The 26,080-nt window shown below is 53.0% G+C and overlaps 1 protein-coding gene across 1 annotated transcript in view; it reads right to left on the bottom strand.

Annotated features, from left to right (window-relative positions):
• Nucleotides 1-24,145, bottom strand: part of TRPV4 (transient receptor potential cation channel subfamily V member 4) — a 52,926-nt gene extending 28,781 nt beyond the window's left edge. The window contains exons 1-2 of the mRNA XM_039472305.2: nucleotides 23,998-24,145; nucleotides 4,868-5,284 (exon numbers count right to left, since the gene is read on the bottom strand). Coding sequence (XP_039328239.1) covers nucleotides 4,868-5,253 — 386 coding nt within the window. The 5' untranslated portion in view covers nucleotides 5,254-5,284; nucleotides 23,998-24,145. The remainder of the gene's footprint in view (nucleotides 1-4,867; nucleotides 5,285-23,997) is intronic.
• Nucleotides 24,146-26,080: the final 1,935 nt, after the last annotated feature.

The following is a 26,080-nucleotide window of genomic DNA, read 5'->3' as shown; positions in this document are numbered from 1 at the left end:
CTCATCCATCCATCCATCCATCTATCCACCCACCCACCCATCCATCCACCCATCCATCCATCACTCATCCATCCATCTACCCACCCACTCACTCCTCCATCTATCCACCCATCCATCCATCACTCATCCATCCACCCACCCATCCATCCATCACTCATCCATGAACTCATCTATCGGTACATCACTCATCCAACCACCCACCCACCCAACCATCACTTGTCCATCCATCCATCTGCCCATCCACCCATCCATTTATCCATCCATCCAACTGCCATCCACCCACCCACCCACTCATATTTTAGTCATTTATTGAGTACTTACTAAGGCAGACAGACTGAACAAGATAAAAAACAGAGAGAAAAAGAAACAGCAGACTAAAAGATGAAGCATTTCATCCGCTCGTTCCGTAACTATCATTCCATAATAATTCATTCCATAAATAAATAAATTTATTATTCAACAAACATTTGAAACAAATGCAGCCATGTTTATATGTACTTGCCCATGGCTCGCCATACAGTAAACACTCAATAAATGTTAGTTGATATTACCATTATTAAGGAGTACCTACTGTGTGTCGAGAACTTGTATGTGCATGGGAGAGATGTGGAGCTACAGAGGCAGAAGGAGGAAGGGCATGGCACAGAGAGGGCTGGGAGGAGAAGAGATGAGAGAGAATGGAAGGAAACAGACACTAAGAGAAGGAGGGCATGGAGACACTCATTCAGTCACTCAACAAACATTATTTGGGCATCTATTATATGCTAGGTTCTGAGAGAGAATTAGCCCAGGGCCACCGTGAGGCAGGAATGCTCTCTCTGTCACGTTCCTACCTGGCCCAGTGCTTGGCACATCCTGGGATCCAGTAAGACTCTGTTCAATGAATAAGAAGCTAAAGAGAAGGAAGATGGAAGCGCAGGGTCTGGGAGGGAGAAGAGGGTAGAGTCGGGGAACAGAGAAACCCTAACAAGAAGCAGCAGGGCCAGAGGCGGGAGGAATGCAGTGGGGAAACTGAGGACAGGGCAGGCTGTGGAAGCAGGTGGGACAAGGTTGCAAGAGCAGACGGAGCTGGCATCTGGCTGTGCCCTGCCTGTCTCACCATGAGAAGGGGACAGTCGCTCTCCTCCCTTCCTCTTCCCCAGGGGGCGAGATTTTCCATCTCGGGGCAGGTGCTGGGAAAGGGGGTCGTTAGCATCCATGGTGGGGTAAGAGGTGCTCTCTTGTTGACAGGAGCACAGACACAGGGACAGCCTCTAATAAGGGCACCTGGGCAGCCCCCACTTTTCCGCTTCCTGAACTTTGACCTTTGAGCCAAAAAATAAAAAGGAATACGGCCTCCACCAGATCTCACTGAGGCAGCCTTCAGGGCTCAGCTGCACCCACTTCCTCCACCAGCCTGGACTTCCTGGGGTAGGGTCGAGAGGAGGGCTTGCAGGAGGGGTCTGAGGGAGGGAAGGGGAGACACGAAGCTCACAGCTTTCAGTAAAAGCGTGAACCCCGGGCACCAGCTTTCAGTAGAAGGGCAGGAACACTGGGCACTCTGCTGCTCTGGCCCTCAGTTTGTTTCCACCTCTGAGTAGAGGTTGCGCAGATTTTTCAGCACACAGACAACCGTGAGGCCTTGTTCCGCGGACACGTCTACAGAGCCTCTCCAGCCTTAGGCCCTTGCACTCACATTTCTCTCCACCTAGAACACCCTTCCCTCCCTCTCTGTACCTGCCCCTTTGCAACCCTTGGCTTGGGCTGAAATGCAGACTCCTCCAAGAAGCCCTCCTGGATTATCTTTCCTGTATCCGCCCACTCTCTAACTTCAGCACCTCCCCCAGCTCAAATCATACATCCATGTGCTCAGCTACTTGCTTCTTCCCTGGCCCATCCTCTAAACTGAGAGTGCCACCTGAGTAGAGGCGGATCTGCTCTGGCTCACCCTGGAGCCTCAGGGCCAACCCCACTGACTGGCAGAGAGTGGGCACTCAAGAAACATCCACTGGCTGGGTGCGGCGGCTCACGCCTGTAATCCCAGCACTCCGGGAGGCCAAGGTCCGCAGATCACTTCAGGTCAGTAGTTCCAACTAGCCTGGCCAACATGGTAAAACCCTGTCTCTACTAAAAACACAAAAATTAGCTGGTTGTGGTGACGCACACCTGTCGTTACAGCTACTCGGGAGGCTAAGGCAGGAGAATCGCTTGAACCTGGGAGGCAGAGGTTACAGTGAGCCAAGATCGCACCACTGCACTCCAGCCTGAATGACAGGGTGAGACGACATTTCAAAAAAAGAAAAAATTAAAAAATAGAAACATTCACTAAAAGAATCGGTGACTCTGAATAAATAAAGGGGGTGGCTCTTGACCAAGCAAGCGCCGCAAAGGTGAATGGGCTCAATCCAAGAGATCAATGACTCCCAGCAGAGCTGGGACCTAGAAAGGATATGGCTCAGCAGGGCCTGCTGAGGCTCAGGAGGAGCTAGCTAGCAGACTGTAAGCCCTGCTCCCCGCCCCAAAAAACTGCCAAAAGCTCATAGAAGCCCCTGGACTTTCTAAAGGACCAGGAGGGAGGGCTCAACCTCACATAGCAGGGACTCTGCAGGTGACAGAACACAGGGTCATGCTGGAAACAGAACCCTGGGTGCCTGAGTTTGTAGAATGTCACACAAACCACATGCAGATGCCAGGCAAATGCGTGTGAGTCCAGAGTCTGGGCTGCAAGACTCAGAGCAGAACCCACTGGGGGAAGGACGGGGACCAGACAAGCTGGTGGAAGGGGGCTGGAGGCTCCCCAGCTAGGCCTGGCCTGGAATGCATCGTGGGGGCCACATGCTGCCACCCCCTCCAGGGCTTCTCTCCACTCTGTCTTTTCTTTCATAAGGCTATGGTTAGGAGAGAAAGGGGGATGCCTTGGGATTGCCAGTTCTCTTCAAGCCTCAGGAAAGCCACTGATAGGAATGGAGGTGATCCTTGAAGAAGACCCAGAAGGGGCAGCTGCATGTGTGTAGGGAAAAGGCAGGTAGAAGGATGGATGAATAGATGCAAACATGGAAGAAAAGATAAGCAAATGAATCAATGAGTCAGTGACTAAGCAAACAAAGGGATCGACAGAAAGGTGGATGAATGAATGGGTGGTTAGGAGACAGGAGGAGAGGAAGGGAAGAAGGCAGGGAGGCGGGTTAGCAATCGAGCATTGGAAATGTCATGAATGGATGAATGAATGAATGAATGGCTTGATAGCTGAATGTCTAGATGAATAGAAACAGTGGGCAGATGAGGATAGAATGACACACATGAGTAAATGTAGATGAATGGAAGGTTGGTGTATGGGTGTATGGCTGGACGGAGGAATAGATGGTAGATAGATATTTTAATAAGTGGATGATGGACGGATGGATGGATTGGACAGATGGACAAGAGTGAAAAGTTGGGTATCTGGATGAATGAATGAGTAGATGATAGATGGATAAATGGATGGATGGATGGATGGATGGGTAAATAGATGTATAAATAAGAAGATAATAAACAACGGAAGGCTGGATGTGTAGGTGAAGAGATGGACAGACAAGTAGATGAATGGGGGACAGATGATTAGGTGAATATGTGGGTGAATAAAAAAATCAGATGAATGGCCGGGTGCAGTGGCTCACATCTGTAATCCCAGCACTTTGGGAGGCCAAGGTGGGTGGATCACCTGAGGTCAGGAGTTCAAGACCAACGTGACCAACATGGTGAAACCCCGTCTCTACTAAAAATACAAAAATTAGCCAGGTGTGGGGGTGGGCACCTGTAATCCCAGCTACTCAGGAGGCTGAGACAAGAGAATCACTGAAACCTGGAGTCGGAGGTTGCAGTGAGCCAAGATCATGCCACTGCACTCTAGCCTGGGCAACAGAGTGAGACTCCAACTCAAAAAAAAAAAAAATCAGATGAGCCGGGCGCGGTGGCTCAAGCCTGTAATCCCAGCACTTTGGGAGGCCGAGGCGGGTGGATCACGAGGTCAAGAGATCGAGACCATCCTGGTCAACATGGTGAAACCCCGTCTCTACTAAAAATACACAAAAAACTAGCTGGACATGGTGGCGCGTGCCTGTAATCCCAGCTACTTAGGAGGCTGAGGCAGGAGAATTGCCTGAGCCCAGGAGGCGGAGGTTGCGGTGAGCCGAGATCGCGCCATTGCACTCCAGCCTGGGTAACAAGAGCGAAACTCCGTCTCAAAAAAAAAAAAAAATCAGATGAAGGAATGAACAGATAGATGAATAAATAGTTATATAAATGAGTGGGTGGATGGGTGAATGAACAGAAAAATGTCCCATGGAAGGGTGGACAGAGGAGTAAATGGGTAGAGGAGTGGATAATGGATAAATAGATGGATGGACGGATGATGGATAGATGAATAGACATACGAAATAATGATGAATAGATGAATAGATGGACAGATGGAAGGATGATGGATAAATGAATAGATGGATGAATGGATGATGGGTGGATGGATAGATGATGGATGGATAGATGGTAGATGGACAGATGGAATAATGATGGACAGATGAACAGATGGACAGATGGAAGGATGATGGATAAATGTATAGATGGATGAATGGATGATGGGTGGATGGATAGATGATGGATGGATGGGTAGATGGTAGATGGACAGATGGAATAATGATAGACAGATGAATAGATGGACAGATGGAAGGATGATAGATAAATGACTAGATGGATGGATGATGATGATGGGTGGATGGATGACACATGGATGGAGAGATGAATGGATGGATGGATGGATGGATGGATGGGTGGATAACAGATAGAGGGATGGATGATGAATGGGTGAATGGATACAGAGGAGAAGACTACTGGCCAGGAAGCCAGCAATACTCACTCTATGATCTTCTTCCTCCACCTCTTGTTGTCACTGGGGTGATGACGATAGGTGCCATAGTCAAAGAGTGAGTCCATGGGTGCTTTCTTGGGCCCAGGCACCACAGAGGACTCATATAGGGTGGACTCCAGCAGGTCAATGGGGTTGGGCACCCCCTTGCGGAAGGCGCCCTGGAACTTCATGCGCAGATTTGGTCGCCCATCGCCCGGGCCAGCAGGGCGACTGGCATCGGCTGGTGAGGGCGAAGGGGAGCCATCCTCCCCCTCAAACAGATTGGCCAGGGAGGAGAGGGGGAAAGCCTCCCCACCTTGGGTGCCGCTCTCATCCCCGGGGAGCTCAGCCACCTCCCCGGGCCCAGCTCGGGGACCTTCGCTGGGATCCGCCATGCCGGCCCCAGGCCCGTCTTCACTGCTCAGTCTGCAAGGGAATGAAAAGGAAATCAGGCAGAACCCGGTCGGTAGCAGGGGCTCCAGGAAGCCCCCTCCCACGTGGACAAGCAGCAGGGCTGCCAGATGCTTCAAAGCCACCGTTGTAATGACAGGAGTGCAGGGAGGCCACTCCTAGATGTGGTTGGCCGCCAGCCTCAGGCGGGAACTGCAACAGGAGCCTCTCTCAGGAACGTGGAAACACAAATTGGCCCCAGGGCCAACTACCCTGGATATTGGCTGAAAGAGGGCAGAGGGCAGGGTCACGCTGGGACCCCATACCTGGGTCCCAGACCCTACTGATGACCAAGAAAGCCAGCTTTGGAGCCCCACCGAGCCAGGTTCAAATCCAGGCTCCACATTCAGTCATGCTATGGAGCAAGTCGACGTTTCATGGCCTCAGTTTCCTGACCTGTAAGATGGGGATATCCAAGCCTGGTGGGCAGAACATGCTGGCCGGTGGCCAGTGCAGTGCAGCGCCTGGCACATGATAAGCACCTGCTAAAGCAGAACCATTAACAGAAGGAGCTCAAAAAATCCACGTGGACTTGCCGTGTGGGCCGGCAGCCCTGCTTCCTCATCACACACCAGCATGATGATCCCCATTTTACAGAACAGGAAACTGAGGCTCCAGGACTTCAGTTGACTTCCCCCATGTACAAACTCTGCTCCCCAGCACAAAGTGCTGATTCCTCCCCCAACTCTGCCTGGTTAACTCCTTCCCCACTGGTGTACCAGCTCAACTGGGCTCCTCTGGAAAGCCCTCCCTGCCCGGCACATACTCGCTACCCCACTCCACACTCATCTCCTCGGAAGCTTTATCCCAGCTGTTCAGGGGACGGTCCGCTCCCAGGCTGTGGGCACCAAGAGGCAGGAAATGTATTTGTCTTGTTCATCCCCGAGTCCTCCCACAAATGAACAACTTTATGACAAAGATGTCATTTGTTCCCATTTATCAGATGAGGAAGCAGGTTTCAAAGGCGGTAGTGAAACAGCTTGCAGGGAGAAGGGCTGGACTTGAATCAGGTCTCTCTGGCTCCCAGGTCCAGTGCTTAGCCAGGAGCCAGGGCGAGGGAGGGGTAAGACCCGGCTGGTTGGCTGTCAGCTGCCTGTTCTCTATAGCATGGTGCCGGCCAGGCAGGGCTGAGCACCGAGGGTGAGTTTCCTGGAACTCTCACCACCCCACGTGGGAGGCAGGGGCATGTCTGAAAAGGCCTCTCTTGTACATCTCACCCTTCCCACCCAAGACACACGTAGAAAAACAAATAAACCAGTTTCCACCTTGTTTGTTCTGTGACTTCCAGGAGGGAAGGCTTGGACCAGAGAGGTAGGGACACGGCAAGAGGCCTCCCTCAGTGGGCACAGCAGGACACAGAGGGTCAGAACTCCCTCCCAGGGTGGGCTCCTCTCTGGACACCAACGGGGAGGGAGAGCCTGGCCTTTGGAGTCATTGAGGCCTGGGTTCTAATCCCAGCTCTGCTATTTACATGTAGCATGAACTTAGGCAAGTCACTTGAGCTCCCCAAGTCTCAGTTTCCTCCTCTGCAAAATGGGTACAATTACAGCACCTTCTTCATATGGTTGCAGGCAGCGGGAAGTGAGGCCAGGTATATCCAGCGCTGCTTCTGGGATTAGAGTGGGGTTTTGGCTGAGCACAGTGTCTTACACCTGTAACCCCAGCACTTTGGGGGGCTGAGGCTGGAGAATCACTTGAGGTCAGGAGTTTGAGACCAGCCTGGCCAACATGGCAAAATCCCATCTCTACTAAAAATAGAAAAATTAGTCAGGAGTGGTGGTGGGCACCTGTAATCCCAGCTACTCAGGAGACTGAGGAAGGAGAATGGCTTGAACCCGGGAAGCGGAGGTTGCGGTGAGCCGAGATGGCATCACTGCACTCCAGCCTGGGCAACAGAGCAAGATTTCACCTAAAAATAAATAGAGTGGGGTTTTCAGTTATTATAACTAAAGGAGAAAAGAGAAGTCAGGAGGCCAGTTTCTGAACTCAGAGAGATCCAGTTCCTGCCTTGGCCGTCATTAGCTGTTTGACCATGGGCAAATCACTTCCTCTCTCTGTGCTTTGGTATGCCCACCTGTAAGACCGGGGTGACTAGCCTCCTCCTGAGGTCCTCCAGCATGTGAGGCACCTACTCAGTGCCAGCACCTAGTAGGACCTCTGGAGACATGAGGTCCTTTCGACCTGCCAGGTGGGAGAGGGAGACCTGGACCCCCAGCCCCTCACGGCTGCCACATGTGTTTGGGTTTTGCTCTGCAGGAATGGGGGCTGGGGGGATGCTGAGGTGGGAGGGGCATCTGCAGGGGCACAGGCATTGGCGGGAGGTGGATTAGACTCTCCTGGGCACAGCCCAGTCCTGAGGTTGGGGGAGAGGCAGCATCAGGCACATCCTCTGTTGTCAATACCCTTCTATCCACTGCACCCCTCACCAAGGCACCTCAAGGGCTAATAGAACCCCACCCCAGGGAGTTCCCAAAGCCAGAGGAGGCAGCCAAGAAGGTCCCTCCAGCCCCTACCAGGCCCACGCCCCTCTCTTAAGGAGGAAAGCAACGCCCCACCACGCCTGGACAGCACCCTGGGTTCTTGGGTTCCTGGTGACTCCAAAATGGGGACTCTGGTGCCAGCCAGTCCTGGGTTCAAATCCCCTCCCAGCAATTCTCAACCTGACTGGCTGTTGTGTGGCCTTGGGCAAGTCAAGGCCTTGGGCAATCACGATTAGCATTCTAATTAGGAGGAAATAATCACTATGGACTAAATCGCCATCCTCACCTGCTGACGTAGCTCATGCTGTGCCCAGCACGGAGCCTCATCCAGCGCCTACCATGACTCCAGACCAGTGGTTCTCAACCAGCAACAGTTCTGCTCCTCCCACAGGGACATTTGGCCATATCTGATGACATAATTTGTGGTCACAACTGTACAGGAGAGGGAGTAGTACTGGCATCTGGCGGGTCAAGGCCAGGGATGGCACTAAACACCCTCCAAAGCGAAGGCAGCACCACACCACAAAGAACGACCCGGCCACAACGGCAATAGTGCCGAGACTGAGAAGGTCTGCCCTGGAGGTAGATACTGCGATCGTTCCCAATCTACAGATGAGGAAACAGGCTCAGAGAGGCTAAGCGACTTGCTGAGGTCACACAGCAGGTTAGTGACAGAGCCAGGACTGAAATGCGGGCAGTCGGCTGCAGAGCCCAGGCTGAACCCCTCCGTGGACTGGGGATGTCCTGGGTGCCAGGTGAGGGCAAAAGGGAGCCATACTCACCCTCAAACAGATTGATCAGGGAGGAGAAAGGGAAGGCCTCCCCATCAGAGAGCTCGGCCACCTCGCCGGGCCCTGCACAGGGGCCTTCGCTGGGATCCACCATGCCAGACACACTAAATAGCCTCCAAAGCAAAAGACAGCCCACACCACAAAGAATGGCTCAGCCCACAAGGTCAACAGCACTGAGGTTGAAAAAGCCTGCCCTGGAGGTAGGTACTGCGATCATTCCCATTCTACAGATGAGAAAACTGAGGCTCAGAGAGGCTAAGCGACTTGCCTGAGGTCACACAGCAGGTTAATGATGGAGTACTAGGGTACCAGCTGAGCTCTTACAACGTCTCCTTCAAGCTTCACAACCATCCCAGGAGGTAGGGATGATTACCGCCTGCCCATTCTCATCTTTCTGAGCCTCAGTTTCTCTACCTATAAAATGTGGATTGCAGTAACAGAACCTCCCTTGCAGGGCTTCTGGGAGATAAGGCAGGTCAAGTGTTTCTTGGGCACCTAAGAAATGCTTGATAAATGTTGGTTCTTGTCATATTTAATCATCATCACCACCGCTGTGATATGGTTCTGATTTTCCTCTCCTCCTTACCCCTCCTCCCCAAAACACACATGCACACACACTCCAGAACTACAGCCTGGCATTTTATAGCCCACGTTAAAATCTACCAGGCCCCTCTCTCATTTAATCCCCGAAGAAGCCGGACAAAGCTGCGCTATTGCTCCCACTTTGCAGCTCAGGAAATGGAGGCTCCAAAAGGCCAGCCAGGGAGCAAATGGCTTTGAAGAAAACCTGTAGACTCCTGGCCCTGGGCTCCTTCCACATCACACCACCCAGGAGTGTGTACACACCAGCTCACAAGTACACATTCACACAGGCATGTGTACACACACACACACACACACACGCACACACAACCAGCTCTGCTGCTCTGTGGCAATTCCCTCCCCAAACACTGCCCTGTTCTCTGTGGTCAGAGAAAGAGTTTACTCCCTGTTCTAATTTGCCCTGAAGGCTGTTATTACACATTCCAAACTCATGCCAGCTTTGGGAGGGAGGGAAGTGGGGGTGCAGACAGGGAGAGAGGCTGGGAGCCTGGGTGTGGGTCCACGTGTGTCTCCTCTGCCTGTGACCTTCACATACATTTCTTCCCACCTTCCTCCATGTGCGTGTGCACGTGTGCACCCACTGTGAGCAGGAATGGTGGGCCCTTCGTGCCCGCACGGGCTCACAACGCCTCCTACCAGGAGCCCCTCCCCAGTGGGTGCATCAGGGAGGCGCCCAAGAACGTTCCCGCACAACTGTGAACGTCCCCACATACTGACATCTTCACAACAGCGCTCATTCAAAGCAGCGGTTGTTCGTTTGTTTGTTTGTTTATTGTTTGTTGAGACAGAGTCACACTCTGTCACCCAGACTGGAGTGCAGTGGCGCGATCTCAGCTCACTGCAACCTCCACCTCTTAGGCTCAAGTGATTCTCCTGCCTCAGCCTCCCAAGTAGCTGGGATTATAGGAACACACCACTACCGCTCGCCTAATTTTTATATTTTCAGTAGAGATGGGGTTTTACATGTCGGCTAGGCTGATCTTCAACTCCTGACCTCAAATGATCCACCCGCCTCGGCCTCCCAAAGTGCTGGGATTACAGGCATGAGCCACTGTGCCCAGCCAAAGTAGTGGTTTTTGAATACGTTGGTTTTAAATCCTATATATTCAAAAGAAGGTTTATAGTCAAACCCGTCTTTAGAATATATTTACCAAAGGGTAGTCCACACAGATGGTAGCTGTGTTAGGGTGGACAGAATTTACATCTTCCTCTGGAAAGGGCCCAAGGGGCAGAAGTAGAAACCAGGTAACTATTCATTTATTCCACATATTTACTGACCACCTACTATGTGCCAGGTACTAGAGACACAGATGTGAACAAAACAGATAAAAATCCCTTTGGGGGCTGACCTTCTGGTGGGGAAAGAACTAGACAAGCCAAGCGGCAGAGTCGTGTCCGGTGGTGTTCGAACTGCATAGACCAGAAGGGCTTAGGCATGGGCAAGTTAAGGGGTGCAGGGGTCCTGAGTAGGGTGACAAGATACAGGGCTGAGCCAGGGTCCCCAAGCCTTCCTTTCTGCCCTGGACAGAGACCCCAGGCTTTCTGGGAACCTGGCTTTCTGTTCCCATGGCCCTGAGCCGGTGGGGCACAGGAGTGAGCATTTTGACGTCAGGCAGACGAGGGGTTCAGATCCCAGGTCCACAGCTCATTCGCTGGGTGAGCTTGAGCAAGTCACCCAACCTCTCTGATCTTCACTTTTCTAGCTGCCCTATTAAGGGATCTTAATAGGGTCCTTGTGAGAGGGATATCCGTTGAGCCAAGTGCCTGGCACAAAGAGAGCCTCAATAACCTGCAGATTGCACAGCAGCTACCTTCTCTCTGAGAATCCCGATTCAGTGGTGGCAGAGGTCTTTGGCTCCATCCCTCTTTCCCAACTTGCAGAGGGTAGAAAAAGGGGCCCATCCTCAGGGTTACCCACGGCTTTGCCTGATCTCATGGAAACCCTGGCACACATTTGTCAAATCCCATCCTCCTGATTACGTGACCAAGGAAAGCTGCTTAAATCTGGGGGCAAGTTTGGGCGTGCAAGGCCGCTCCGCCCCAGGGGAGAGGATTCCAGGCAGCCGGTTCCCTCCCTTCTGGAATCAACTCATTCCACCAGGCATCAGTGGAGCGGCACCTGTTTGTGGGGCACAGGGGAGACATGAAAGCGTGGAACCTCAGATAACTCGCAGTCCAGGAGGAAGGCAGACGGCTCTCCCCGCCTTCAGGCCTTTGCACAGGCTGTTCCCTCGGCCTGGAGTGCCCTTCCCTTCGCTGGCTGGCTCCCACTTACACCTGAGGCTTCCTCTTAAAAGGCACTTCCTCTGAGAAGCCCTCCTGTTTCCACTCTTAAAGTAACGTGTTCCTTCCTTTACAGCACTTCCCACGATTAAACTTTTCTATATGTGTATTTTTTTTTTTTTTTTTTTTTTTTTTTTTTTTTTTTTTTTTTGTGACAGAGTCTTGCTCTGTCACCCAGGTTGGAGTGCAGTGATCTCAACTCACTGCAACTGCCGCCTCCCAGGTTCAAGCAATTCTCGTGCCTCAGTCTCCCGAGTAGCTGGGATTACAGACATGCACCACCACACCTGGCTAACTTTTTGTATTTTGAGTAGAGACGGGGTTTTGCCGTGTTAGCCAGGCTGGTCTCAAACTCCTGACCTCCGGTGATCCACCCGCCTCGGCCTCCCAAAGTGCTAGGATTGCAGGCATGAGCCACCTCACCTGGCCTCTATATTATTCTTTGATTCACCTTCTCTCTTCACCTCCAGAGTTTTAGTTCCATGTGGTAGGGACTATTTCGTGGCCCCAGCATTCAGCAAGGTGCTAAAGCAGAATGAAGTGTCAATGAATATTTGTTTTTTAAAGCGGTAAGACCAGGGACCTGTGACGTCCAGGCAGAGTTACAAAGCAGGGGCAGCCGGAATCCTGATGGGGAGAGGGAGAGGCTTCGAGCAGAAGGAGGAGGTGGAGGATGATAAAGGGCAGCGGAGGCGTCAAGGACAAAGGTATAGCAGGGAAGTGCAGGGTGCACAGAAGAATGGTGTGGCCTGAGGCACAGGGAGAAGGAGAGGAGGAAGAGAAGGGTGAGCCGCGGGAGGTGGGTCGGGGAGGAATCCATAGGTAGGAAGCAGCCCCCGGGAAAGGAGCTCAGGCTCCCAGACTGACCCAGTGTGCTTCCTGCTCCCTCCATCCTGGGGCTCCTTGGCCAATTTGGGGGCCCCCACTTCCTACAGTACCCTCAAATAAACACAACTGTGTGTGCCTGCCATTCCAGATCAGTCTCGCAGGGCTAGGAAGGTACTAGGAAGACACGGACTCTGAGCCTTGCTGGTACTAGAGAGAAAGCCCCAGACTTGTCCACCCCTCCCCACCTTCCAGGTTAAGAAAACTGAGGCTCAGAGAGGCGAAAGTCACTTGTCTGGCATTGCCTTGCTCCAGAAAGTGAGAAGCAGGATTAAAATCCATTCATCCCCAGGACCTGCGCCTTTGACCGACACTCCACAAAGACAAGAGAACTCTGGGAGGGAGGAGCCAGAGAAAGAATGGGGTGGGGGGTGGATCGCAGTCCCTGCCAGTTCACCAGCTCTGGGCAAGTCACCTGGCCTTCCCATGCCTTGGTTTCCTCGCCTGTAAAATAGCAATGATCGTAACACCTACTCCAAGGGCACTGTCATGAGGGTTAAATGAGATAAAGCATTCAAAACACTGAGCCCAGGGCCTGGTACAGAGCACGCGCTCAGTCAAGAGTGGCTGCTGTTGGAATCATCAGTCTCAGTGTCCTATTTATTAGAATCATTAGGGGAACAGAAGAACAAAAGGGCCGAGGAAGGCAACGAGTCCTAGAGAAGGCCGAGCAGCTGGACCGACTCTTGGAGGTAGATTCTGGCAGCCATCTCGAAGTGGCGGCCACTGGGAGCAGCCGGCTGGGAGCTCAGCTCCTTGGCCAGGCAGAACCTACTGCCTGCCAGGTTACCCACGGCTCCCCGGCCCTTGGCAGGCAGCAGCGGTGGGGGGGGCATCGCGCCATGCCCAGCACCTTCCCTGGCCAGCCTGTATTTACCTAGCAGGTCTCGGCCCAGCCCGCTTCCTGTTTGCTGCACAGTGACTGCCTGTCCAGGACAGACAGAGCCCCAGTGTCCTGCTGGGCCCCCACCCCATGCGGGAGGGTGTCCCCCTTACACTCACACCACCCAGGCAGGGCAGGTCTGGGGTGACTCACCGGGCCCCACGGAGGGCAAGGCCAGCGCGGCCGTGGCAGTCATTCTGTCATTCTGCGAGCCCTTGGCTGGAGGGAGGCCAGCTGACAGGACAAGCTGATGCCCCTCTGAGCTTGCACAGGGACCAAGTCATTTCCAAGGGTCCCAGCCCCGGGACAGGAGCCACCAAGAGGTGGTATGGCTTAATGGTTAAGAGCATGCACCTTGCAGACACAAAAGACCACATATTGCAGAATTCCATTTATATGAAATACCCAGAGCAGGCAAATCCATAGAGACAGGAAGCAGATTAGTTGTTGCCAGGGGCTGGGAGGGGGCAGTGGTGACTGCTGATGGGTACAGGGTCCTTTTTTGGGGGTGATGAAAATGTTCTGGGATGAGATGGTGCTGACATCTGTACAACTCCGAATACACTAAGAAACCACTGAACTGTACGTTTTAAAAGACTGAGTTGTGATATGTGAATTACATGTCAATGACCCTTCCAGGCTGAGTGACCTCAGGCAAGTCACTTCCCTCCCAGAACCTCAGTTTCCTTGTTGCAATATGGGAATGCCATGGGGATTAAGCATACATAAAGGGTTTCTCTTCTTTTCCTTTTTTTGGAGACAGGGTCTTGCTCTTTCACCCGGGCTGGAGTGCAAGTGACACAATCTTGAGTCACTGTAACCTCCTCCATCTCCCAGGTTCCTGTGATTCTCCTGTCTCAGTCTCCCTAGCAGCTAGGATTAGAGGCACCGCCACAGCACTAGCTAATTTTTGTATTTTTAGTAGAGACAGGGTTTTACCATGCTGGCCAGGCTGGTCTCGAACTCCTGACCTCAGATGACTCACCCACCTCGGCCTCTCAAAGTGCTAGGATTACAGGTGTCAGCCACCACACCTGGCCATGTAAAGGGTTTCGAACAGGGTCTGGCACACAGTAGGGGCTCAAGGATACAAAGTCACTACCCAAGGAGGCTCCAGGTCCTTCTTCCCTTATCTCGCTTCCCTCCCATTAGAGCGTAGCCCCAGGATGCCACCCTCTCAGCCAGCCCTGCTTCAGAACATGCTACTCAGCTTCAGCCCAGGAGAAGGGAGGTATCACAACCTTCGGCCGGCCAGGCATGGTGCCTCACGCCTGTAATCCCAGCACATCGGGAGGCTGAGGTGGGTGGATCAGCTGAGGTCAGGAGTTTGAGACCAGCCTGACCAACATGGTGAAACCCGGTTTCCACTAAAAATACAAAAATTAGCCAGGCGTCGTAGTGGCCACCAGTAATCTCAACTACTCGGGAGGCTGAGGCATGAGAATCACTTGAACCCAGGAGGCAGAGGTTGCAGTGACCCAGGATAGCGCCACTGCACTCCAGCCTGGACAACAAGAGCTAGACTCCGTCTCAAAAAAAAAAAAAAAAAATCCTAGGGCCGCCTTCTCTCTGGTCTAGTCCCTCTCCTAAAGAACAGTCACAGCCACAGAGAGGATCCTTTGGCCTCTGAACGTTGCCTGATCAATGCTCTACAACTCATCTACCACTCACTGGCCGTATGGTCTTGTCCAAGTCACATCTTGTCTCTGGGCCTCAGTTTCCTTATCTGTAAAGTGGGGGTAATAATTACTATGACCTGGGTGGGGATAAGCCATATTTGCTCCATAATTATTTGGTGTACTGTACATTCACGCTTTAAATTTAAAAACAAGGCTGGGTACAGTGGCTCACACCTGTAATCCCAACATTCTAGGAGGCCAAGGTGGGAGGATCGCTTGAGCCCAGGAGTTCAAGACCAGCCTGGGCAACCTAGTGAGAGCCTATCTGTACAAAAAAATAAATGCATTTACTTATTTATTTTTATTTATTTATTTATTTATTTATTTATTTATTTTTTTGAGACGGAGTTTTGCTCTTGTTACCCAGGCTGGAGTGCAATGGCGCGATCTCGGCTCACTGCAACCTCCGCCTCCTGGGTTCAAGCAATTCTCCTGCCTCAGCCTCCTGAGTAGCTGGGATTACAGGCATGCACCATGATGCCCAGCTAATTTTTTGTATTTTTAGTAGAGACGGGGTTTCACCATGTTGACCAGGATGGTCTCGATCTCTTGACCTTGTGATCCACCCGCCTCAGCCTCCCAAAGTGCTGGGATTACAGGCTTGAGCCACCGTGCCCGGCTATTTATTTTTAATATTAAAAAATAAAATAACAGCTCCTACCCCAAAGGGCTATCATGAGGATTAAATGCGACGGTTCAAGCCTTCAGCGCAGTGCCTGGCAAACGCAAAGCATTCAATGAACAGCAGCTGCTTTGCTATTCTTGTTAAGATTCTCTCCATTTACAGCGGGGGTGGGAACGATGACAATTAGGTCTAGGGAGGTGAACTGGGCAGGCGCTGGAACCCACACTTCCGGGGTCTCTGCAGGGCTTGTGACTGCAGAGACCTCGCCTTTCGCCACCTCACTTCCATCTTCTGTCACCTTTGGAAGGCTGTCAGGACAAGGGCTCCCCTCCAGCTGGGAGACTGAGGGCCAGAAGGGACAGGACACTTATCCATAAGCACATTCCTCTACCCCACTCCTAAGAGCAAAAGTCCTGAGTTTGCCAAATCAGAGGAGCGGGAAGTGGGCAGGTGCCCAGGATGGGTGGATGGGGCGGGAAGTGGGGAAGGGAGCCCAAGGCAGCAGTTTGAGATCCTTCCTCTGCCCCAGCCCGCCTCAACACCAGTCTGTGCCAACAGTAGGCTGCTGCCTCCAGGGTAAACTGCTTGGAATTACGGTCGAGGCTAATGCCTGCAATCCCTCCATCAGTAATGCCTACCCTCCGTGGCACACTTCACATGGCACCTCCCATTTGGTTGCTTTTTGTTTTGAGACAGGGTCTGGCTCTGTCACCCAGGCTGTAGTGCAGCGGCACAATCATGGCTCACTGCATCCTCCCACCTCAGCCTCCCCAGAGCTGGGACCACAGGCGTGTGCCACTATGCCTACTTTTAAAATTTATCTTTTGTAGAGAAGGGGTCTCACTATACTGCCCAGGCTAGTCTTGAACTCCTGGGCTTGTATGATCCACCCACCTTGGCCTCACAAAGTGTTGGGATTATAGGCGTGAGCCACTGCATCTGGCTTCTTCTGTCTGTTTTAATCCAAATAACTATAGAGATTAAAAATGTTTGTCTCCATTCCCAGATGAATAAACTCAGTCCCCGGAGAAAGGAGGTAAGGGCTGACATTTATCCAATACCTATTATATGCTAAGCGCTTTCACATTTCTCTCTCATTTGAGGTAGGCGTTATTGATATCCCCATTTCACAGATGAGCAAACTGAGGATCAGAGAGAATGAGATTTAACTGAGGCCACAACTACAGGAAGTGAATGTGCCTAGAATTCCAACCATCTGCTTTTAAATCCATTTGAGTTCATTCATCCCTTTGGGGGCTACCATGCCCTCTCCCTAGGACCGCCCTTCTCAATGCCATGCCCCTTGGAAGTCAGCAGGAGAGGATGGCACAGTGGTGACAGGCTTGGAGTCTGAATCTTAGCATTGCCATTTAGTAACTGTGTGACCCCAGGCGGATCACTTGACCTCCAAGCTTCAGTTTCCTCGCCTGTAAAAGCGAGCTCATCGCAGTTCCCACCGCTGGGTTACTTGGTCATTGTGGGTATCAGAGTCTTACCAAGTGGCCTCAGAGCATTTCATGTGGGATGATGTGACTCAGACAAAAGCTCTAGGAGTGGGGACTCCTTCCCAGTCACTGCTGAGGCCCAGATGCCTGGAGCAGGGCCCGGCACATAGCAGCTGCTCAAGATGTATTTCCTGGATGGTTGGATGGATGGATGGATGGATGGATGGATGGATGGATGGACAGACAGACAGATGGATGGACAGATGGATGGATGGATGGAGGGATGGAGGGATGGAGGGATGGAGGGATGGAGGGATGGACGGACAGACGGATGGACGGACGGATGGATGGATGGAGAGAGGGAGGGATGGATGGATGGAGGGATGGACGGACAGACGGATGGATGGATGGATGGATGGATGGAGAGATGGATGGAGGGATGGAGGGATGGAGGGATGGAGGGATGGATGGATGGATAGATGGACAGACGGATGGACGGACGGACAGACGGATGGATGGATAGATGGATGGATGGATGGATGGATGGATGGATGAACAAACAGAGGAAAGGAGTGAAAGACGGGCTTAGTTACTCTCTCCAGGGCAGACAGGTCTCCAAGGTGAACCTCTGCCCAACTAACTAATTAACTTCTTCCCTTCCATCTTTGAACAGACAGCTTACTGAGCACCTACTGTGTGTGGCCTTCTGGCCTATGAGACCAACACCTCTCATGAGAACAACTATCATGAGCCCATTTTACAGATGAAGAAACTGAGGCTAAACAAGACCATGACACTCACACAAGCAAACTCAGTCTCAGAGCCAGAGCCTGCATCTGGGCAGGTGCTTCCCTCTGATGCTTTGCCTGGCTAGCTCACCCAGTCATTCCTTCCTTCCTTCCTTCATTCCTTCACTCTACCTACAGGTATTCCTGAGTCCTTCTTGTGTGCTGAGTGGGGACAGGAGTGAACCACACCCACGGGTCAGTCAGCCCCATGCCCCCTGACCCACCCTCACCTGCTGAGGTCTCAGCCCAAAGCCCATGGAGCCCACCCTCCATAAACACACACACACACACACACACACACACACACACACACACACTACATGCATATACACATACATATGCACAATACACAGGTGCATATAAACACACACACACACTACATGCATATACACATACATATGCACAATACACAGGTGCATATAAACACACACACACTACATGCATATACACATATATATACACAATACACAGATGCATAGAAACACACACACACTACATGCATATACACATATATATACACAATACACAGATGCATATAAACACATACACATACACACATAGACACACGCACACACGTATACATATACACACATATGGACACACATGTATACACACAAACACACACATAGACATATACACACATACATACATATACACATGCACACATGGACATTCATATACACACATGCACACATATACACACATGCACACATGCATATACACACCAACACACAGAGACATATACACATACACACGAATACACATATAGGTATACATATATGCACATATACACATCCATATATACATACACACATAGACACACATACACACGTACACATAAACATATACACATATACACACATACACATGCACGTCTACATACACACACACAGGGAACAGTCCCAGAAGGTGGCAGCCCTCCCAGTCAACCGGGTGGAACCCAGGCCACTCCACCCTCAAGGAAAAACAGACACACCGTGAGACTGAGGAGCTCTTTGTGCAGGGGGCAGGGTGGGTGGACCGGAGGGGCAGCTGTTACTCACTACCCAAAGAAAAATAAGGATTTTCCCGTTTGGTCAATGGCCTGCCTGTCTGTCCCCTGAGCTCCCACCTCCTTCTGTGGCCTTTCCAACGCCCTGACCTCATCTGGAGACCCGCGAGGGCTTCCTGTGTGCCTGGCGTGGTCTCGTGTGGTCCTCTCTCGCCGATGAGGCAACATGCTCAGAGAGGTGGCGTGACCTCCTTGGGGTCACACGACCAGCAGTGGCCAGGGCTCAGGGCAGAAAGAGGAAACCAACGGTGAGGAAAGGGCTGGGGGGAGGGGAAGGAAGTCAGAGTCATATTGAAAGTGAGGCCCTGTCCCTTCCTCATTTCTGTCCGGCCACCTGGGTGCCAGCTCCTGGGACCCAAGGGCACCCGAGGCAGAAGGAGCCCAGGCCAGGACAAAAGCAGCAGCCAGAGTAACCCAAACCCCCCTCAAGTTGGCAGAGCTCTGACCTCAGCAAAGTCCAGGAATAGAGAGGTTAGGTCACTTCCTGAGGTCACAGGGCAGCGAGTGGCAGATCTTGGAGGTGAGCTGAGGTGGCGCAGGCTCCAAGATGGGTGAGCCTGCCGTCGCCTTCCACACAAGAAGCTAAGTTGGTCACTGGGCTTTTCATTAACCCAAGAACACCAATGTCACTCAGAGCCGGCTTTCAGCTCCAGCTCTGCCATGAGCCAGCTGGGCGTCCCTGGGAAAACTGCTTCCTCTCTGAGTCTCAGTTTCCTCAGCTGTAAAATGGGGCTCTGCCTTCCTGCCCCTGCCCATCCCCAGCAGCAGGAAAGCTGTTCCACCATCAAAACGAACATCAGGTCTCACACCTCTAATCTGAGCATTTTGGGAGGCTAAGGCAGGAGGATCACTTTAGCTCAGGTATTTGAGACAAGCTTGGGCAATATAGTGACATCCCTGTCTCCGCAAAAAAAAAAAAAAAAAAAAAAAAATTTAATTGGCTGGTGTGGTGAGGCACACCTGTAGTCCCAATTACTTGGGAGACTGAGGCAGGGGGATCACTTGAGCCCAGGAGTTCGAGGCTGCTGTGAGCTATGATCACACCACTGTACTCCAGCCTGGGAGACAGACTGAGACCCTGTCTCTAAAAATAATAAATAAAAATAAAAAGTGAACATCAAGCATTAGATGCTGGTTTTAAAGTAAACACTCAAGGTTGTGCTGAAGACTGTCTACAACCTCCCAGCAAGGCAGGCATTACCTTATCCCCATTGTCCAGATGAGGAAACTGAGGCCCAAGGAGTAAGGGAGCTTATTGGAAGCTGGGATTTGAACCTGGGCAGCTGGGCTCCAGCCCCAGTTTTTAAGCGTTAAATCAGGAAAGCAAAAAAAAAAGTTGCCGGCTCCTGGCACTTAGTCAATGCTCATAAATATTTCACTGCTGGAAAGGTATCATTCTTTCCCCAAATGCAAGTCTAGCTTTGCCCCCAATACCTTCCACCCACCCACCTGGCACAAAGGGGCTCTCTATGGGTGGCCAGGGGGATGAGCTGGAAGAAACCATGCCCCGGAATGGGCTTGGGGACAAGGGGAGCTGATACAGGCTGAGGCAGAAGAGCCAGGTCTCACAGCCCCATCCACGTCCCTTGGATCATCCTTGCAAAGTAGGACGAGTGTCCCTTGGACAGAGGAGGAAATGGAGGCCCAGCGAGGCCAGGTGGCTTCCCAGAGCTCCCCCCGGGAGGAACAGCAGGCCAAAGGTTTAAGCCCAGGCCTGTCTGTGCAATTCACGTTCTTTGTTTGTTTGTTTTGAGACAGGGTCTCTCGCTCTGGAGTGCAGTGACGCAATTGCAGCTCACTGCAACCTCTGACTCCTGGCTTAGCGATCCTCCCACCTCAGCCTCTCAAGTAGCTGGCACTACAGGTGCATGCTACCATATTCGGCTAAATTTTGTATTTTTTCTAGACACAGGGTTTCACCATGTTGTCCAGGCTGGTCTCAAACTCCCAGGCTCAGGCGATCCACCTGCCTTGGTCTCCCAAAGTGTTGGGATTAGAGGCGTGAGCCACTGCGATTACCCGGGCAATTAGGTTCCTAACTCTGTACTGTAGAGTATCTCTCCCATGAGCCCAGGCACCCCAGCGAGGGTTCAGACAAATGGGGACGGGCCACCTTACAGGTGAAGGGATGGATTTGCAATCAGACAAATGGGATTCAGGTCCCAGCTCTGCCCTTCTCAGCTGAGAGAACCCAGACAAGCGACTTACCCTCCAGACCTCATTCTGCCCTCTGAAAAAGGGGACAATCATAGTTTTGTATCCAAATGTGCTGAGAGTGCTTAGCTCCCTGCTTGGCACACAGTGAGCACTCAGTAAAGGCTTGCCACCATCATAATTGTCAATGCAACCCAGGCTGGGCTAAAGCCAGACAGAACCTTGTACCCAGAGTTCAGAACAGCAGCCACAGGGCCTAAGACCACGAGTTATCTCAAGATCTCAAGAGATCTGAATTAATCTTTAACAGGTGAATTCTGCTCCAAGTCGGTGATGCGGAGCATTCCAGAGGGCCCACCGGTATGAAATAAACGTTCTCTTGGCTGCCCGGATGCTATTTGTGACAACAAGAGGAGCTGTTACTTGGGTCCCTATAATTTGAAGAACAGACTGGTGTGTCTTTCCCAAAGTCAAGTGGGGGAAACTGAGGCAGACAGCAGGGTCAAGGGCCTGCGTGGGGTAGAGACACCCACTTCATGTGGACCCCATCCCCCTAGGAATAGAGGAACTTTGACCAGCTCAGAAGCATTTGTTCAGACAACCATGCCATCAACACTGGCTGAGCACCTACTATGTGCCAGGCACAGGAGGCTGTCTTGAGTGATTCTGTCCCGCCTACATCTCCTTCCAGCTGCCCCTCTCCACTCGGAGCTTGGACGACTTCCCCAGCCTTGGCGCCAGCCTCTCCCTCTAGGATCCTCCAATCTTTCCCACTCTGCAGCCCGAGGGGCCTTTCTAGAACACATGAACAACCATGTCACTCCCAGCCAGGACCTCTGGGCCTCTGGGCCTGGCTTAGCCCCTGCCTGTCTAATCCCTTACCCTTTCAGTCACGTCACAAACTCCAGACAAACAGAACGATTTCTCTGCTCTGTAAACCCCAGGTGTAGCCACCTGGTAACAGGTAAAAGTCATGTCTCTGCTAGCACCATTCTCTTTGCCTGAATGCCCTTTCTTCTACTTCTGCATTTATTCTTCAAGGTGCGGCTCCAACACCCCCTTGACCCAGCCCTCGTGGGTCCTTCCTGGTCCTCCTACCCTCTGGCGTGCTCCCCTGACCTCCATTCATTCCACAGCATACATTTACTAAGCGCCGGCCATGCTCACCTTGCTAGAAGCCCACAGTCAGGTGTGGGAGCTCCTCCCTTGGGGCCACAGCTGCCCCAGGGGAAATCCTTCTTCCCTGCACAGGCCAGAGCGAGGCTGGGACTTGAGGCATCTCAGTGCTCCAGTGCCCAGCCCAGAGCTGGCACAGGTGAGCTTGCAGAGAACATTTGCTGGAGGCGGGAGCAAGTGGCAGAGGGCTGGCTGGCACCAGATGAGGCAGGAGGAAGCTCCACAGCCCCTGCCCCAGAAATAAGGTGTCTGGGCTTCACCTGGGGAATCCCAGCCTCACCAGAGCTCACGTGAAGCCTCCCTCCTGGGGCATCACACCCTTCTTGTTCAGGCAACCATTCCCTGGCTACCTCCATTCCAAACAGCCCCGCCTTGGTCTTACAAAGTGAACCACCCTGAGCTATGACTGCCATTTGCCATTTGTGTCTGGGGCCCCTTCCCCCTGCAATCCACCAGTCGAGGTGGGTCTCCAGCCTTTCTGGTTCCCACCGTTCTTCAGACAGAATGAACTGGCGAAATGTGGAAATGTCACCCCGTTAGGAAAATGTCTGGAGCAGCAACAACTGTTGAAACAATGATGCCAGCCAACAGTGGCTGCGCCAGGTTCCTCCAAGGGTCCTCACGGCAGCCCTGGGGCTTGCCCTCAGGCACCCCAGTATTACAGAGGAGAGGACACAGAGGCTCAGACTGCTAAGTGACTAGCCCAAGGTCACACAGCAGGGGACTACAGAGCACACACCCCAGCCCCACACAGGCCTGCTCTCCACCTCGCAGATGACCCCGCCTGACCGTTCTACCCATGCTCCCCAAAAAGCCCACCTCTCACCCTCCTCAGGAGCCAGCCCCGAGTTACCCCCTTGCCCAGAGCCAAAGTGGCAAAGCTTAAATACTCAAGCAGGTCTTAGCATCCCAGAACAAAGCTCCCACAGGGTATCTGCCAGCATTTCAGGGGTTCACCGCCCCCCCCCCCCGTCCGCAGCAGAGGTCTTTGCTTTAGCAGCTGAACCCAAAGAGTCACAGGCCACCTCTGCCCTGTCACTTCCCAAGCACCCCGTGGGCACCAGGTCCTGTGTGCAGAGCTGGCCCCAGGACAGCGCACCTGGTGTGGCAGGGGAGGCTTTGGCACGGGGCAGCCCCTAGTTTAAATCCCGATTGGCTAGATCCCCGACCTAAGCCTCAGTGTCCCCATCTGCAAAACAGAGAGCACAGGCAGAGGGGACAGCTGGGGCAGGCTAGGGCAGGGGTGGCTGGATGAACGTGTCTGTGGTTGGTATTTCCAGGCAAGAGGGAAGTGCGGGAGTCTCTCTCCCTCTGCCCAGGGCCTTCCTGAGAGTCCAGGGCAGAACTACAGGTTCAAGAGTTTCATGCTTCTAGGAGGAAACAGCCATCTCTCTGGGACTCAGTAACCAAGAAGTAGCCTTTGGAAGCTCCAGACTCCAGATTTCCTCCGACATGCTCAGAGGCCAAGGGCAAACCTTCGCCCCCGCGCCCCCCCCAAATCCCTCTTCCAAGTCCCCTCAGGAAGGATGCAGGGCTCCGGGCCTTTGGTTCCCTGGCTTGGGGTCTCAGAGAACCGGACCGCCCTCCCCAGACCTGCTACCCCAGGACCCGCGTTGGTGCCCATTTCACAGGTGATAAAACCGAGGCCCAAAGAGCCGGGGTCCCGCCCCAGGGCACTTAGCGGAGAGGCCGGCGCCCGCTGAACCTCGCGCCTCCTGCCTCGCGCCTCCCTGGCCCACACTTCGGAGCCTCAGGACCCCCGGAACCGGACGGGCCACAGAGATGCCCCCAGGGGCGCGAGGGGCCCTCGGCTGGGCGGCTCCTCCTGGGCCCGGGCCCCACTCACCTCCGGGTCGGCTGGGCGCCGGCGGCCGGGAGCTCCGTGCTTCCTGAATCCCGGCCGGACCGCCCGGCGCCCGTCCGCCCGCGGGTCCCTCCTCCGCCGGCTCAGGTTCCAGCCGCGCGCCGCCCCCGGCCTGCTCCCCGCCCACCCGCCGGCCGGCGGACCCCACAGAGCGCAGGCCCTGGAAGGGGCGGCCCCTGCTCGCACGCCGCCCGCCAGGCGAGGGCCGCCCCTGCGGGGGAGGTGCGGGGCCGCGGCCTCGGTTTCCTCGCCTTGGAGCGGCGGGCGGTCGTTGGGGGCAGCTCTGCTTGGAATCGGCTCCCATTGGCTCTTGCTCCGGGATTTCGGGCGCCCTGGGACGGCGTCCTCGTCTGTTAATGGGCGTCCGGGCCGCGTCCTCCACGCGTTTGCTCATTCATTCATTCAGCAGACAGTTCCCTCCGTTTGCTCCTACCCTCGGGTATGGCCCACAGAGCTGGTTCAGGGGTAAATCAATGTGAGCTGCTCTCCTCGGGCTTCACCCAGTGCTCACCACGGAGCCTGGCTCGGAGGAGGCCATCACTATGTTTTGTTGCTGTTGTTTTTGAGACAGGGTCTCACTCTGTTGCCCAGGCTGGGGTGTAGTGGCGCGAGCATGACTCGCTGCAGCCTCTAACACCAGAGGTCAAGCAATCCTCCCGTATCAGCCTCCCTAGTAACTGGGACCACAGGCGCCCACCACCATCCTTGGCTAATTTTATGTAATGTTTTTGTGGCGATACGGTCTCACTATGTTGCCAAGGCTGGTCTCAAACTGCAGGGCTCAAGTGATCCACCCGCCTCAGCCTCCCAAAGTGCTGGGTCACCGTGCCTAGCTCAGTGTGTTTGTTGTTTGTTTGTTTGTTTTATTTTTGAGATGGAGTTTCACTCTTGTTGCCCAGGCTGGAGTGCAACGACATGATCTCGGCTCCTGGGTTCAAGCAATTCTACTGTCTCTGCTTCTGCCTCCTGAGTAGGTAGGATTACAGACATTCACCACCACAGCCGGCTAATTTTATATGTTTTAGTAGAGATGGGGTTTTTCCATGTTGGTTAGGCTGGCCTTGAACTCCTGACCTCTGTTGATCTGCCTGCCCAGGCCTCCCAAAGTGCTGGGAGTATAGGCAGGAGCCACTGCACCCGGCCATTTATTTATTATTGTTCTTTTTCACATGTTCTCCCTCCATCACCCAGGTTGGAGTGTGGTGGCACAATCACGGCTCACCACAGCCTCAAACTCCTGGCCTCAAGTGATCCTCCCACCTCAGCCTTCTGAGTAGCTGGGAGTACAGGCACATGCCACCACATCCCACTAATTTTTACTTTTTTGTAGAAGAGGGGAGGTGGGGGGGGGGGGCGTCTCACTATGTTGCGCAGGCTGGTCTTGAACTTTTGGCCTCAAATGATCCTCCCACTTCAATCTCCCAAAGCACTGAGACTACAGGCATAAGCCACCACAGCCACCATGGTTTTTTTTTTCTTTTTTTCTTTTTTGGTCAGATAACAAAGGTAAGCCCCAACACATAGCCATACCCTCTACCCAATGCTGAGTCCACTTGAATGCCTCCACAGGATGGGCAGCTCACCTCCTCCTGGGTGGCTGGAAAGCCTATAGTGGGCCCACAGCTTGGCTCTGTAACTCACTAAGCCGGCAGCCCTATGCAAGTCCCTTCACCTTCGTGCCTCAGCGCCTCCACATCCCCCTGTAGAGTGGGGCATACAGAAGTCCTCATCTCACTGTCCCAGTGCAGATGCTGGGAGCACTGGGGCTCCTGGCTGTGCAGAGCCTTTTTTTTTTTTTGAGTTGGAGTCTCACTCTGTCACCTAGGCTGGAGTGCAGTGGTGTGATCTTGGCTCACTGCAACCTCTGTCTCCTGAGTTCAAGCGATTCTCCTGCCTCAGCCTCCTGCATAGCTAGGATTACAGGCACTTGCCACCACATCTAGCTAATTTTTTGTATTTTTAGTACAGATGAGGTTTCACCACGTTGGCAAGGCTGGTCTCAAACTCCTGACCTCAGATGATCCTCCCACCCTGACCTCCCAAAGTGCTGGGATTACAGACAGAA

The sequence above is a fragment of the Saimiri boliviensis genome, chromosome 7 (genome assembly GCF_048565385.1).
Source record: "Saimiri boliviensis isolate mSaiBol1 chromosome 7, mSaiBol1.pri, whole genome shotgun sequence".
NCBI classification, from domain to species: Eukaryota; Metazoa; Chordata; class Mammalia; order Primates; family Cebidae; genus Saimiri; species Saimiri boliviensis.
The sequence above is the reverse complement of the archived record's forward strand: the minus strand, read 5'-3'. Positions and strand labels throughout refer to the sequence as shown.